Raw genomic sequence first — 12,869 nt, 5'->3', positions numbered from 1 at the left:
GACCCCGTCCGTTTTCTTGCTTATACTGTACCGTATTCACGCGTGTAGCTGGGTTGCCTACTTGCTAGGCGCCCCAATACGCCACGGCGGTGAACGACGGATCGGCGGTAGAAAAGCCGAAAAGCCCGCCAGCAAGCGCTAGCCTGCCCATTTATTCCATTTTAAATGCGAAAACTTTTCTGCTTCAACAATTTTAATAAATTTTTATTGTTGCTCTCGCCTTTCTCAAGTCTCGTCCTCTTCCTTGGTTTGAACGTCATAACGGTTTGAAGGTTTAAAGGTTTGAACTTTAGCGCGCGTTCTTGCAATTCGATTGCTTCCACAGTTCTCGATGTTTTCGATCCTCGGGGTTCGAGATAAAACGTCATCGTCAGCTGCTGGATGAGCACATCTTTGTCAAGGCTGCGCTAGGTGACAAATACAGGGAAGTCTTGACAACAAAGTTGTTATTTTGTGTCGACTCCTTGCCTTCAAGTATTTTAATCATTTGGCACATTGCAATGGGTAATCGATCATCACTACTTCTTCGTGACGAAGAGATTGCTCAAATTCAGGAAGAAACAGGCTGTAAGTACATAGGTTATACTGATAACTTTTTCAAAACTAGTGGTTTTTAATCATTTACAAAATACTAGTTTGAAAGCTTTTTTCTCATATTTCTGCACTATCGGTTCTTCTAGAGCAAATTTTCTGCTTTACTTTTCAAAGTTTCTTGAAATAAAATTATATACTATTTGTGCCTCTTGAAAACTTGCTTATATTAGATGTTCTTCAACAGTCCACGCCCTATTTTCTACACTGGTTTTAAGTTTTTAATAAAATTCTCTTTTCTGTTCGTAGGTCTTAAGTTTTTAACACTTGTTACATTGCTTTTCTTTGTTCACAGTTACACCCAATCAGATTGAAAGGTTGTACAGTCGATTCACTAGTCTGGATCGTGGAGATTGTGGTACTTTAAGCAGGGAAGATTTTCTTCGCATCCCTGAACTTGCTATAAATCCCCTTGGAGATCGAATTGTGCATGCGTTCTTTGAGGATGGAGCAGACCGTGTAAACTTCAGACAGTTTATGCAAGTTTTGGCACGTTTCCGCCCTATCAAGAAGAACAAAGACAATAAACTAAATTCCCGAGAACAAAAGTTGCAATGTAAGTGTATGAAGTCTCCATTGCCTTAACAGATTAAATTGTAAGAGCAGTGTTTATTTTCTCCATGTCTTTTTTTCTAACTTTTACAGTTGCATTTAAAATGTATGACTTGGACAATGATGACAAGGTTTCAAGAGACGAGCTACTAGCAATTCTACATATGATGGTGGGAGCAAATATCAGGTATACATTAAATAGAAGAGTAAATGTACACTTTTTGATTCTCTGACATGTAATAATCACATATTTTTCCTGTTTTTGTTTAAAAGTGAAGAGCAGCTTACCAGCATTGCAGAGAGAACAATTATGGAGGCAGATCAAAATGGAGATCAGATGATTTCATTTGAAGAATTTTGCAAAGCTTTGGAGAGAACAGATGTGGAACAAAAAATGTCTATCCGTTTTCTTAACTAGGATGTGTGACCGGGTTTTTAATTGAATTGAAACAAACATTGTTACCATTTGGCATTTTGCCTTTTATATCCTCTATGTGTATTTTTCTTTTTTTGGGGTTTTAGAGAAATGGGATTAGTAGATCACTAAACTCACATAGCAGCTTTAGCACTTATTATGTGATGCAACATGTGATAACAAGTGACTGGGTTTTGGGGAAGCATCACAATACTTTCTGTAGGAAACGTGCCATAGATTTAATGTAGATGCAGCAAAATAGGATACATCCACAGTATGTGACCTATACTTTATTTCTCTTTGTTTATAATCGAGATTTGATCATACATAGTCAATGTTTGTACGAACAGTATTTGTAGGAGGTGCCTCAGCTGGAATATAATTTTAGCTGTCTGAGAAATAAAACCTGTGATTTCATTGTGTCTAAAATGCAGATTTGTGGCAAGAGATTATGACAATCTATTTTGATACCAGTTGCTTTGCAATTAGATTAATATTTTTACTTACCTTGTACAGATTTTAATGTCCTTTCATTCAAGTAATCTATTGTCTTACTGCTGTTATAGTTCCGTGCCCAAACTCAATATTTTTTACAAATAAACAAAACTTTTATTCATGTGGAAGCATCATTATATTCAACTGTAACTCTTAAGCAAGCAGTTTCATGTTAAAAAAAATATCACCAAAGAAATCATAATAATGTAATTTAAGTCACATTGAGTCATATCCTTGCAATTTGTACAGAGATGTCTCTATTGCATAGAGTGTCTTCTGTTTGTAATGCTAATGCTTATAAGCAGGACTATGCTGTAGTTAAATGAGAATGTGAACAATTGACAGTCTTCATTGGAGCTAGTTACCAGATATATAAAATGTATATGTAATTTTATGAGTCCACATTAAACAGATAAAGTAAAAATCAGGAAATATTTTCTTTAGAACAATACTTAGCTTCTCTCCCAGCACACAAGTCCTCCATGGTAGCAGTGCTACTCATCATTAGAAGAATTTGAAAAAAAGGAAAAAGGAATCAAGAAATATATTTGTTTATGCTCTTTATTTCATTTTTGATAGTTTGAAAGAATGAAGGTAACAAAACACTGTAATTTTTTCAGATCCTCATTCAAATAAAACAATTAAAAGTTCTTACGACTACACACAGATATTTAAGGTTACGCAGCAATTGTTCCAGCCTGTGAGATCAAAGCAAATTTAAACAACGTTCACCTCTACGAAATGGTTCTCGACTATGCTTTAGTAAAATCACACAATATATGCATGATAAGTCACATACAACCCACCAACTGTTCCCTGCCAACAGGGATCACACGCTATGTATAACACTTCAATTTCATTTTAATGTATAGCTGGATTCCTAAAATTTGGTATGAAGAAGACTTTGATCCGCTATTTTCAGTTCAATGATCATAATGTGAATAGTATTTATTAAATTTATAAATAGATATATATTTATATTAATAAAAGGATGCTTATATTTGAACTTGTACTATAAAGCCTCTTCATTATACTCAGTTGTTGCAAGTTTGTGATTTATCTCCCAGCCCTGTAGATCTCAACAACGCACATTGGATAGCAAACAAAAGCAAACACCTAAAATGCTTTTCCTGAACAGAATGCTTAAGGAAACAATGGTCTCTGAATTACAGAAGGTAATTTGTCTGTCCAAGGACAAACGAGGTACAGCAAATTTTATGTAACAATCCCATATTAGCTCAAGTGTAAGACTGCTATGCATTAGGTGGGCCATGGCCATGTAGGGCACAGTGCCTCACATTAGCTAATGTAGAGCACCCAGTGCACATTAGCTAAGTAAAGCACCCAACGCTTCATCTTATGTGAGGCACTAGTGCTCTTCATTAAGTAACGTGAGGCACGGTGCCCTACATTATCCTTAGTATAGCAGTCTCACAATTAAATTAACAGTGAGTAAAGTTATGGCTTTTTAATAATAATTTTATCGTACAAGAAAACTAAGTTCAAAACAGTTCCAAATAATGAGTTGAAGTGAGCCAGGACAAAACAAATTCATTATCTAACAAACCAAACACTCGATACTATATGCTCTTATTAGGCACCTCTACCATTTTATAAGTACACTACTTCCACAAATAATGTAGCAAAGTTGATACAGTAAGTGGGAGTAGCCAAGGTAAGTTGTAACAATTAATGGTTAACAAATACATTGCAAAAGATTCATGAAAGTTAATAACATTTTCCTGAGACTGTCACAAGTTTAATTATTGTTGATGGCTTGTCTTGTTATATCACCCTCTGATGCTTCTCTCATCCACACAGTAAGAACCTAAAACTAGAAGACCATCTTCACAGCATACAAATACAGTCGTCCCAAATTTTAATTTGTACTTTTAAGTTATCATAAGATTTGGTCAGTATGATGATTAAAAATCTTCAAGTCGTTTCTATTTCATTTTTACGATGGATTTTTCAACATTTGTCAAAGCATCAGAGTAAGCAACAAAAACCATAAAAATAAAAGTGGGAAGATTTTTGCAAAAGAAAAAAAAGTAACATATGTTACTTTATTCAAGAATATATCTTGTAGGTTTCTGATCCAATAATTTTATCTAATTCTAATACTAGTGTCCTTGTTATCTATAGTTCTCAACAAATTTGATGCATGTCAGACGGTTTATAAATTAAGTTAACAAATCAGAGGAACTAAGTCAATCTCGCAGACATATATCCTTTAACAGGTCTTACTATATGAAGCAAATGTAGCAAACTAAATTATGCTTAGCCATATCACAATCAGTTGAACAAACCAATCAACAAGCTACTTAACACATTGATGAGGACTCTTCAGGTTCAAGAACTAAATGTTTCAAATATCTCCAGCACTTCAAGACTGAAAATATTTCTGAAAAGTGGATAAAAGAAACCAAAGTACTGGGAGCAGAGGCACTTTGCTGTTCAAAGTGTTAAATTTTGACATGTAAAGCCACAAAACGAAAGTAATGACAGATTAACACTTAAGTTGTTTTCTATGCCAAGATATGAGGAGATGTACCAAGATTGACATTATTTAAGAAATTTTTGAAGATGTAAATGCATTCTTAGAAACAAAATCATTCTTCAACCATGACTCTTGGCTACCAGCGGTCAACAAAAAGTTCCAATAGATGCAAAAAACAAAACAAAAAAACTAGACAATGTAAATGAATCCAAAAGGTAAACACTTCATATGAAAAAGTCTTCTTATTATGACTTTGTAAAACCGAACATACATGGTGCAAAAGCTCCAAATATAAATACATTTATTGCGCACAAGAAAATTGATGGTGATTTTTTACAAAAAATATTGCCTTTTGTAATATGTTTGAAAGATGCTTTAGACTTAGAACTAAAAGATAGAAGTTTAAAACATGTCACTTCGGGAGGAAATTGTGACAACTGGTAAAAGATGAAAAAAAAAACAACAGCCTATTCCAATCCAGTACAACGCAAAGGTATCAATGAATGACCGGGGTATAATTTTATCAGAATAAGATACAAAAATAGAACAAGTAAATGTTGTGTTCCTTCAGTGAAAACCACAGTGAATGCAAATACATAATAAAAGTAATACATCGTAATAGAAATACAGTAGATAACAAATTAAATAAAATGCAGTCACTGATTGAGGACCACTAGTCAAGTTTCAGTGATAAACATGAGAGCTGTGCAATATGCACAAACATGTACATGAACATCTCTGGACATGATGAAAAAATTGGGCAGCAAAATTCATTTGTATATCATGCCGAAATATTGAAGGCAGATTGCTTGGCATTCTATCTCCAACTTTAATTCTAGGTTTGTTTTAGGGTTCCTACTTACTGAGGTGAAGCTACATCTATACCTAAGCAAGTGCTACAGAAGATTGCTTTTCAAGGTAAAGTACTTTAATATAACAGGAGTAATCTGAATATTGCCACTTGGAGTATGCTTCTACAAATCTAATATGACTAACCTACTCATCAGAAAAACATTCACATCCTTGTGTTTCTTAATTTAGTCTGAAATGGACAGGAAATTATTTTTGGACATACAAATTGCTTCACTACAAAGACAATAAAATACATTATACTTTAATTAGGTACAAAGGGGTTGCTGCCAAAAGACACATTACAGTACATAGATTTTGCTTATTCTAACATTTTAATCCATTGATATCAGTGCAAGATTTCATATAGCGGCATTTTCTCAGGCATGAACTAAATTAATATTATGAAACTCTCAAAGATAATGCTCTCCTGTTAATTTACACCTAATATATTGCGCTTCAAGAATTTTTTTAGAAGTACTTCGCGAGACAGCATAAGTTTAGAAGGTTTTCAATCACAGGTGTTGCCGTGAACACAAATATCCATTCCAAAAATATCATTTTAAGTTGGGGCAGCAAAGTTAGCCTGGCATTTCCACATACACAAGGTGTTCCTTTCTGAATCATACTTTGAGGTAATAGAATTATTCAGGGTTTTAAAAAATGTCAGAAATCTGTTAACTATCAAATAGCATGCACAGACCAAAAGGAACATCCTGTAACTTAATGAGGTAATAATTGGCTCTCTATGTACACAGTGGCACTGTGTCACTGCAGTGAAACAACAAAAAAGATTTCCATCAGAAACTGACAATGTTTTCAATAAAAACCCATGATTTTAATGTTTGGAAACAGTTTACTTTCACTGGTGTGATTGGAATGGAAAAAGTAAAGGTAGCCAAGTGAACTTTTCCACCAAAAGTATAAGATCAGATATAAGTGAAAAAATATGACTTAAAAATTGAAAAAGGGGTATCATTTCCTTTTAATGCACTGCAATGAAGATAGAATTTGAATAAGAAGACAACTAGAGCCATCTCAAACAATAAAATTACAATGTAAGGTTCATTTCATTCTTAAGTCTTACTTCAACTACCACCTTACTTTACCTCTGTTGTTGTATCACTTATACAATTTATGAGAAAAATCCTTAATACTGAGGCATAACAAGCACACAAAATAAGTTCATGTATCTTTCTGGAACTCACCTAAATTAAAAACATCTACATATAGTTCCAAAAGAAAATGTATCCCTTAAATGCCTGTTCTGACAACCTAACATGACTTTGACCACTGGAATCACATATTTAGAGAGGTACAGAGATTGTTTGTATTTAGAACAACTTTTTTGTGTAACATGGATGAGAAGGACTTTCAGAGGCTTTCTCACTGGGCTTATGTTCATTGTCCTGCTATCACCAAATGTCATGTTATAATAAATACCTATAAAATATAACTATAAAATATCTAAATTTCCTTCGTAACATGGTGTACAGAACAAAAATACTGCTAATCCAACATTTACAAGTTTGGCACTTGTGCTACAGATTTCTATAATATGATTACGACAACAGATTAGTTACATCAAGTCTAAAATGAAGATTTTAATTTTCCAACAAGGAAGTGAATTTACTTGAAGTTTACAATATAACACCAATCTATAAACCATGTTAAAGAAGGATCCTTAAAACTGACCGGAACTTTAGTAAAAGAAAGATACACAATTAAGGTAATTGTAAAACAAATTTAGCAGAAATCAAGTATTTCCCAAACATAATAAGATACGAAGGATTCCATTAAGACTAGAGGAAATTGAGGACTTCTGCGTGTCTGGAGAGATAACAAAGAGTCCATTTAGAGTCAGTCCACCTACAGAAACGGGTACGAGTGTTCGTATTGGTCATCAATGGCAGGGTGTTATGTTACAGTGATTGAAAAAGGAAAAAGCTGAGATGTAATGGCAACAGCAAATAGGTTCCTAGAACGTATTGATATGCTGTGATTCATCTTGATACACATAGAGGAACCAAATGCTTACATATTAACTGATTCTTTTTGCTAAAATTGTGCTACCGCCTTTGTATAAGACCATTTGATGGTGGCAGAGTTGGAACCATTTCTAATTCAACCAGGAGAGGGAAATGATCTGTAAAATATTCAGACATTGAAAAGAAAATCCATTTTTTTGAGAATTACGACATAATAATTAGGTTTATAACATACCTGAGGGAACATGTGGGTGTGGACATCCTACAACTTTGTTGTCACGAAGCCACTCAGAAGCTAAGGGACCTAATAGTCCTAGTGGGGTCATACTTTGTTTGGAATAAAAGATGTAATCTATTATGCCCTTGAAATGGAAACTGTAAGGAATGAGCCAAAGTTTTGATTATTGATGCTATTGACCGACATTATAAGAAATCAAAGTAAAAATATGACTTACGTATAGTTAGTGAAAGGCATTATGTCCTCAGAATAAGCAGAAGCAAGTTTAAATGAGTGAGTGAACTCATTAGGTTTCTCACAACCAGATATCTTTTGCAACACAGATTTGTATCCTAGTTCCTTAAAATCTGCATGATCTGCTGACACCCTCCCTGATGTTAGGAATTCTATTACACCTGAAATTTTATAATAACTCCAGTTAAAACGCTGCTCTGAAATTCATGTTGCACATGTTTGAATTTGCTGACACAAACCTGAGTCGGGTAGAGAGTTAAAGTCTCCACATAATAGTAGCTGAATGGCAGCCGGATCAGCCTTGTGTCCAGGGCGGAAGGAATGCGCTGCCTGATCCAAAATGCCTTTCAGTTCATTCGACAACATCATTGTCTGAACTAACTTGACATCACAGAACTCAGGATCCCAGTGAATATGGGCAGTGCAAACAAGAAGAGGTTGATGGACTTGTTGGGGGTCTGGAAGACCTGAAAGTTATAAACAGACATTTTAAAATACTACTAGCACTGAACTAACGATTTGAATTTCAAGGTGTTACAAACTTACAAGCCTCTTTACAATGTAAGGTGACTATAGAGTCTGTTTTGTGTGATGTAGGAATTGATAACAGTGTGTGTGTTAGTCAAGAGATTTTTTGGATGTACACAATGAAAATTCCTCTTAACATTTAGAGGTAAATATGTTGTTTTTCTTAAATATGACAAAACTAATCCTCAAAATGCTCACAAGTATGTTTCAAGAAAAGGGTATGGAAAAGTTTCATTTCATTTCTGTGTAAAAAGATTTATTCAAAATATTTTTAACCAAGAAAACAGTGTTTTTGCAGTAACCGTTGTAAATGGGTGAAACAAAGGTAAATTTTTCATTTTGAAGAAACCATAAATAGTTCAAATCTTTACCAAATAATAAGAAAAATTGAAAGACACCTTGACAGTAAGCACGACGATCTACTTAAAAGATCACAATTAAAGCAAAGACTCCATAAAGCAGGCAACAAGGATATGCTACCAAAGGACGTTGTTGAGGATCACTTGACATGGTTACAAACAAACGAGATGCTGAAAGTGCACACCAAAACACAATGACAAGCCCTGAAATCAGACCAAATATTCCTGTCAAGGGAAGGAAGATACCTAGACCAGAGAGACCTACAACAGGTAGTAGACAATATCCAAGAACTGATGCTACTGATGATAAGGAAATACTAACATTAGTAGTCATTAAATTTAAGAGACCATACATTACAATACATGATATCATGGCAAGACCATAAATATAACCAAATGGCACTTTGCCGCCGGAAAGGAGAAGGCAAGCTCCAAGTAGCAAACAAAACAGAACAGGGCCAGCCAAGTCTGCATCCTGCAGAAGGAAATTAGCGTCATCAGTGACAGCTTGTCCATGAAACGGATTAAGAACAGCTAAAGTCTTTGCAATAATTCTATCGGGGTCAATGCCAAGTTCTTCCATAAGTGGAGGCTCATCATCAAACTCGTCGCCACTCTTGGTGGTTTCAGGGTTCATAAATGAGTCCGGTTCATTGTATCCTCCATAGGTTGATGCAGATGTAGGCGGCAGTCCATAGTTGTCGTTCGGTGTCGAAAAGCTCTGGAAGTCAAGACCTTGTTGCGCTGATTGTGAGAAGTCCGTATCACTAAAGTTGAGGTCATAGCTAACTTGACCAGGGTTAGGTTGCGACCAGTACTGATTGTTTTCCAAGTTCGGGTATGCCATGACAAGAATACTTTCTTCTCGCGTAATTCAGCACATTAGCATTCCATTCAATCAACAGACAGTATCACCTCACTGGAATGTCCAGAAGGGGTTGTAAAAGTTTGGTTCCGTAAGGCAACTATCTTTGACAACAGTAGATATTTATTACTTAAGCTCTCGGTCAGACTCCAAACAGACTGACAGGCTCGACGATCCACCAAGAAATAAGTTCTGTTTATCATCCAGTTCGGCACAATTTGAGCAGTTAGCAAAGCAAATAACTTTGTTGCACAGAAGTTCGGAGAGGGGATGATGACACGTACAAGAAGCCGAAACACGTATTTCCTACAGGCTCCGACCGACTCCAACGCGGGAAGCACGACGGTGCCGCCACCTATAGGAACTGAAGAAAGCATGCAGATACTCCACGCTAGAAGAAACTTGCCGTGCGGAGTATAGCTGGCACATATATCCGCTCAGACGCTATATCTCTCGTTGCAGTAGAAGATCTGTCACAGGCCCAAGACGAATGACTTCCCTTCTCGTTACGAGACCTCGTCGACCATAGATAGGACACATACTTTTTTAAATTAAAAAAGCAAGTGTGAGCATTTTGGGGACTAAAGAAGAGAAAATGTTTATGTGTGGCCCTGTCTTGCGTTGTCTCCCATGAGTGATTGTGTGGATGCACCGACACTTACCGTTCTCCCACGCTGCTTCTTTCGTTTTCAGAAGGGCTGCGAGGCCGATGTTATCTTTAGGCATCACTCGGTTTAACATGTGGTCCGAGCCTTCAGCGTTCGCCATTGCTAGCTGGTTGAACTCCACCAGGTGTTCCTTCACTAGTGTAAACCTGCATATCACACGGAGCGGTTAAAATGAGAAATTAGAACAACCAAAGGCGGGTATTTTGAAAAAGAAAATAAATAAACAGTACACATACTTGGCGATTCTGAAGAAAATTGCGCACCCGTCGACGAATTTCCTGTCACTTTCCGCCATGGTCTTTGCTCGAGACTTGGGTGAAAATATTCCGTCATAACCATCCCTTTTTAGTTCGGGTAAGAAGAACTTGTAGAACTGATCCGTTTCTACTTCCTACACAACCAACGAAAATTAAATTAAAATTAGATGGGAAATTTCGAACGTGCTAAACGATTTTTATCGATGGAAATGATAGAGATAGCCCGTGCTCGCTGGAACTGAATATGGAACTGACCTGCAAGCTAATGATATCGGCGGCGTAGTGCCTGATCTCGTCCAGGATGCTCTTCTTCCGGTACTCCCACTCCAGAGCCCAGCTGGGGCAGTACCCATACATCTGCCTGGTCGCGAACTTGTCGCACAGAACGTTGTAGCACATGACGGTGAATATACCTGCGAAACAGGCGAACAACACAGTAAGCAGGGGATGCAGGGAGAAGTCAAGTCAAGTATGCAGAGTACTAAAGACTACGTAATGTGTGCAAGTATTGGACATTTGCACGCATTGTGTGCAGACTAAAAATCAAAGAATGTGCTTCGCCCAATTTTTAATCAGCATGCATGAAATCACGCTCGCTGTTTAAACAGTGTGCTTGGGGAGCGACAGTGCTTAGTGTGCTTGCCAAAGTTAAAAACTGTTTCTACACCTGATATGTTTTCAGTACAGTTGGTTTGCCCACGAACCCCAGACGATTTTATAGTAAAGCGCGCTATACTGCATGCAGGCATGTGGGCGGGTTGCCTACTTTGTTGAGGTCATGAAGGGTAATGGTCCGAGACAATATGCAGACCCACCCGGACCTACCCGCACGCGGTACTGCGGTAATATTGTTCCGGGGCCCGTGGGCCAATGGGGGGTCACCGTGATAAAGTGCTGAGCTTCTGAATCGTTGTCAGACATCCGACTTCGAAGCTCAACCCCTGAAGAAAAAGTTTTGGCCCCTCTATACTTACAGGTTGGCCTGGAGCGGTTCGGCCTGGTGAGTGGAATCCATGGCCGCTGCGGTGGGTGGGACGCGCTCACTGCAACAAGAAAGAACAGACGTCACAAACTGAGGTCACCATACTATCAATACTACAAATCCTAGACCAATGCCCCCCCCACCCCCCAAAAAAAGAAAGGAAGGAAGAAAGGACACAGAAAACAACAACAATGACCTGTCGTGATATCCAATCACAGTAGTGGCAAAAGGTCAGAGCCTGCGGAGCTGTGCTGGTCAGACCGTTCACATCGCGGTCGCGGCAGGGCAAACGCGTTGGCCGCCGCGCAGGTAGCGCAACGCACAGGCGGGGGAGGGAGGGGGAGGGGGGGGGGGCGTGCAGCCCCCGCGGGATAGGCTGCTGCTGGGCGGGCCCATCTCAGGGCGCCACGGAGCGTTATGCAAGCCACGCACTGATCGCCTTCCGGCACACGGTAGCGGCTGTTATCAAACTATCGGGTATTTCAACACCACCAGTGAGGGGGAAATTGGGGGGGGGGGGGGGCTTTAGGCGAACGTGCACAAGATCGACCGTCCAGAAGAGCCAAATTCAAAAACGATGAAATTTACTCTCCAAACCAAAATTTAATTCGTAGTGATGAAATAATTGAGTCAGCCTGACTTATTAGTTTTCTTGGTGCGACCAAATTTAGATCAAAATTGGCCAACTAAACTTTAGTTAGTTCCAGGAACTAACTTTTGTTTCTTACAGCCTAGATGTAGTTGTTCCAAGTAAGTCGTTCGAGGTTTTTTTAGAGCTTCGCGTTGATCTCCCTCACCGCCACCCACTACAGCCTCTGCCCGCGCCCGCCCAGTATTTATGACACTGCACAAAATAATCCCCAGCTTTCACGTGTCTCAAGGCAGGCGGAGGGGCGAGGCGTCGCGTGGCAGGCAGGGGTTCAAGGGTCCATATGCCAAACGGTCGGATTTTAAAGGCCACTTTCTCCGAAAAGCAAACGCGCGCGCCGACCGCCACCCCGCCCGCCTCTCGGCCGGTCCTTCAGAACGGTCTGGTCTGACACGGCGGCCTTTCAAACGCACAAGGCAGGGGACGCTGCTAAGGAGCGCTACACACCTCTCTCTATCTCTCTCTCTGTCTGTCTGCCTCTTTCTCTCCCCGAGCTCAGGTCGTGCCTCCGCCATGGAGTTTAACGCAGCGCATGGCAGCGCATGTCCTGAGCGATAGCGCCGTGTTCCGCACGACGGAAACCGAACTGAGCCGCGACACGTCGCCGGGTATACATTTTGGCCAACATTTCCATACAATGGATATAATCAATTTGTCGGAACCGGAATAGTGGCGGGGCGGAGTGCACGGCGCGGGGGC

At 38.8% G+C, this 12,869-nt stretch overlaps 3 protein-coding genes across 3 annotated transcripts; 1 reads left to right on the top strand and 2 right to left on the bottom strand.

Moving 5' to 3' along the window:
• Nucleotides 1–361: 361 nt before the first annotated feature.
• On the top strand, nt 362–2,477 carry LOC113202868 (calcineurin B homologous protein 1). Its single transcript, XM_026417314.2, has 4 exons — nt 362–567; nt 887–1,147; nt 1,237–1,330; nt 1,417–2,477. The coding sequence occupies exons 1-4, from the start codon at nt 501–503 to the stop codon at nt 1,559–1,561; spliced, it is 567 nt and encodes a 188-aa protein (XP_026273099.1). The 5' UTR covers nt 362–500; the 3' UTR covers nt 1,562–2,477.
• A 121-nt stretch (nt 2,478–2,598) lies between these two features.
• LOC113202830 (CCR4-NOT transcription complex subunit 6-like) lies at nt 2,599–11,582 on the bottom strand (the record flags this gene model as incomplete). The annotated part of the gene is given in 8 exon segments (XM_052274292.1): nt 2,599–7,548; nt 7,626–7,765; nt 7,846–8,023; nt 8,102–8,329; nt 10,277–10,428; nt 10,519–10,673; nt 10,795–10,952; nt 11,514–11,582. Coding segments are annotated over 8 exon segments (1,157 nt in total), but the record flags the coding sequence as incomplete, so codon positions are not given.
• Nucleotides 8,620–9,932, bottom strand: LOC113202857 (protein YIPF7). Its single transcript, XM_026417302.2, has 2 exons — nt 9,745–9,932; nt 8,620–9,668 (listed from the first exon to the last, which is right to left on the bottom strand). The coding sequence occupies exon 2, from the start codon at nt 9,594–9,596 to the stop codon at nt 8,814–8,816; it is 783 nt and encodes a 260-aa protein (XP_026273087.1). The 5' UTR covers nt 9,597–9,668; nt 9,745–9,932; the 3' UTR covers nt 8,620–8,813.
• Nucleotides 11,583–12,869: the final 1,287 nt, after the last annotated feature.

The sequence above is a fragment of the Frankliniella occidentalis genome, unplaced genomic scaffold, assembly GCF_000697945.3.
Source record: "Frankliniella occidentalis isolate FOCC.00 unplaced genomic scaffold, Focc_3.1 Scaffold370, whole genome shotgun sequence".
In the NCBI taxonomy this organism is placed as follows: Eukaryota; Metazoa; Arthropoda; class Insecta; order Thysanoptera; family Thripidae; genus Frankliniella; species Frankliniella occidentalis.
The sequence above is the reverse complement of the archived record's forward strand: the minus strand, read 5'-3'. Positions and strand labels throughout refer to the sequence as shown.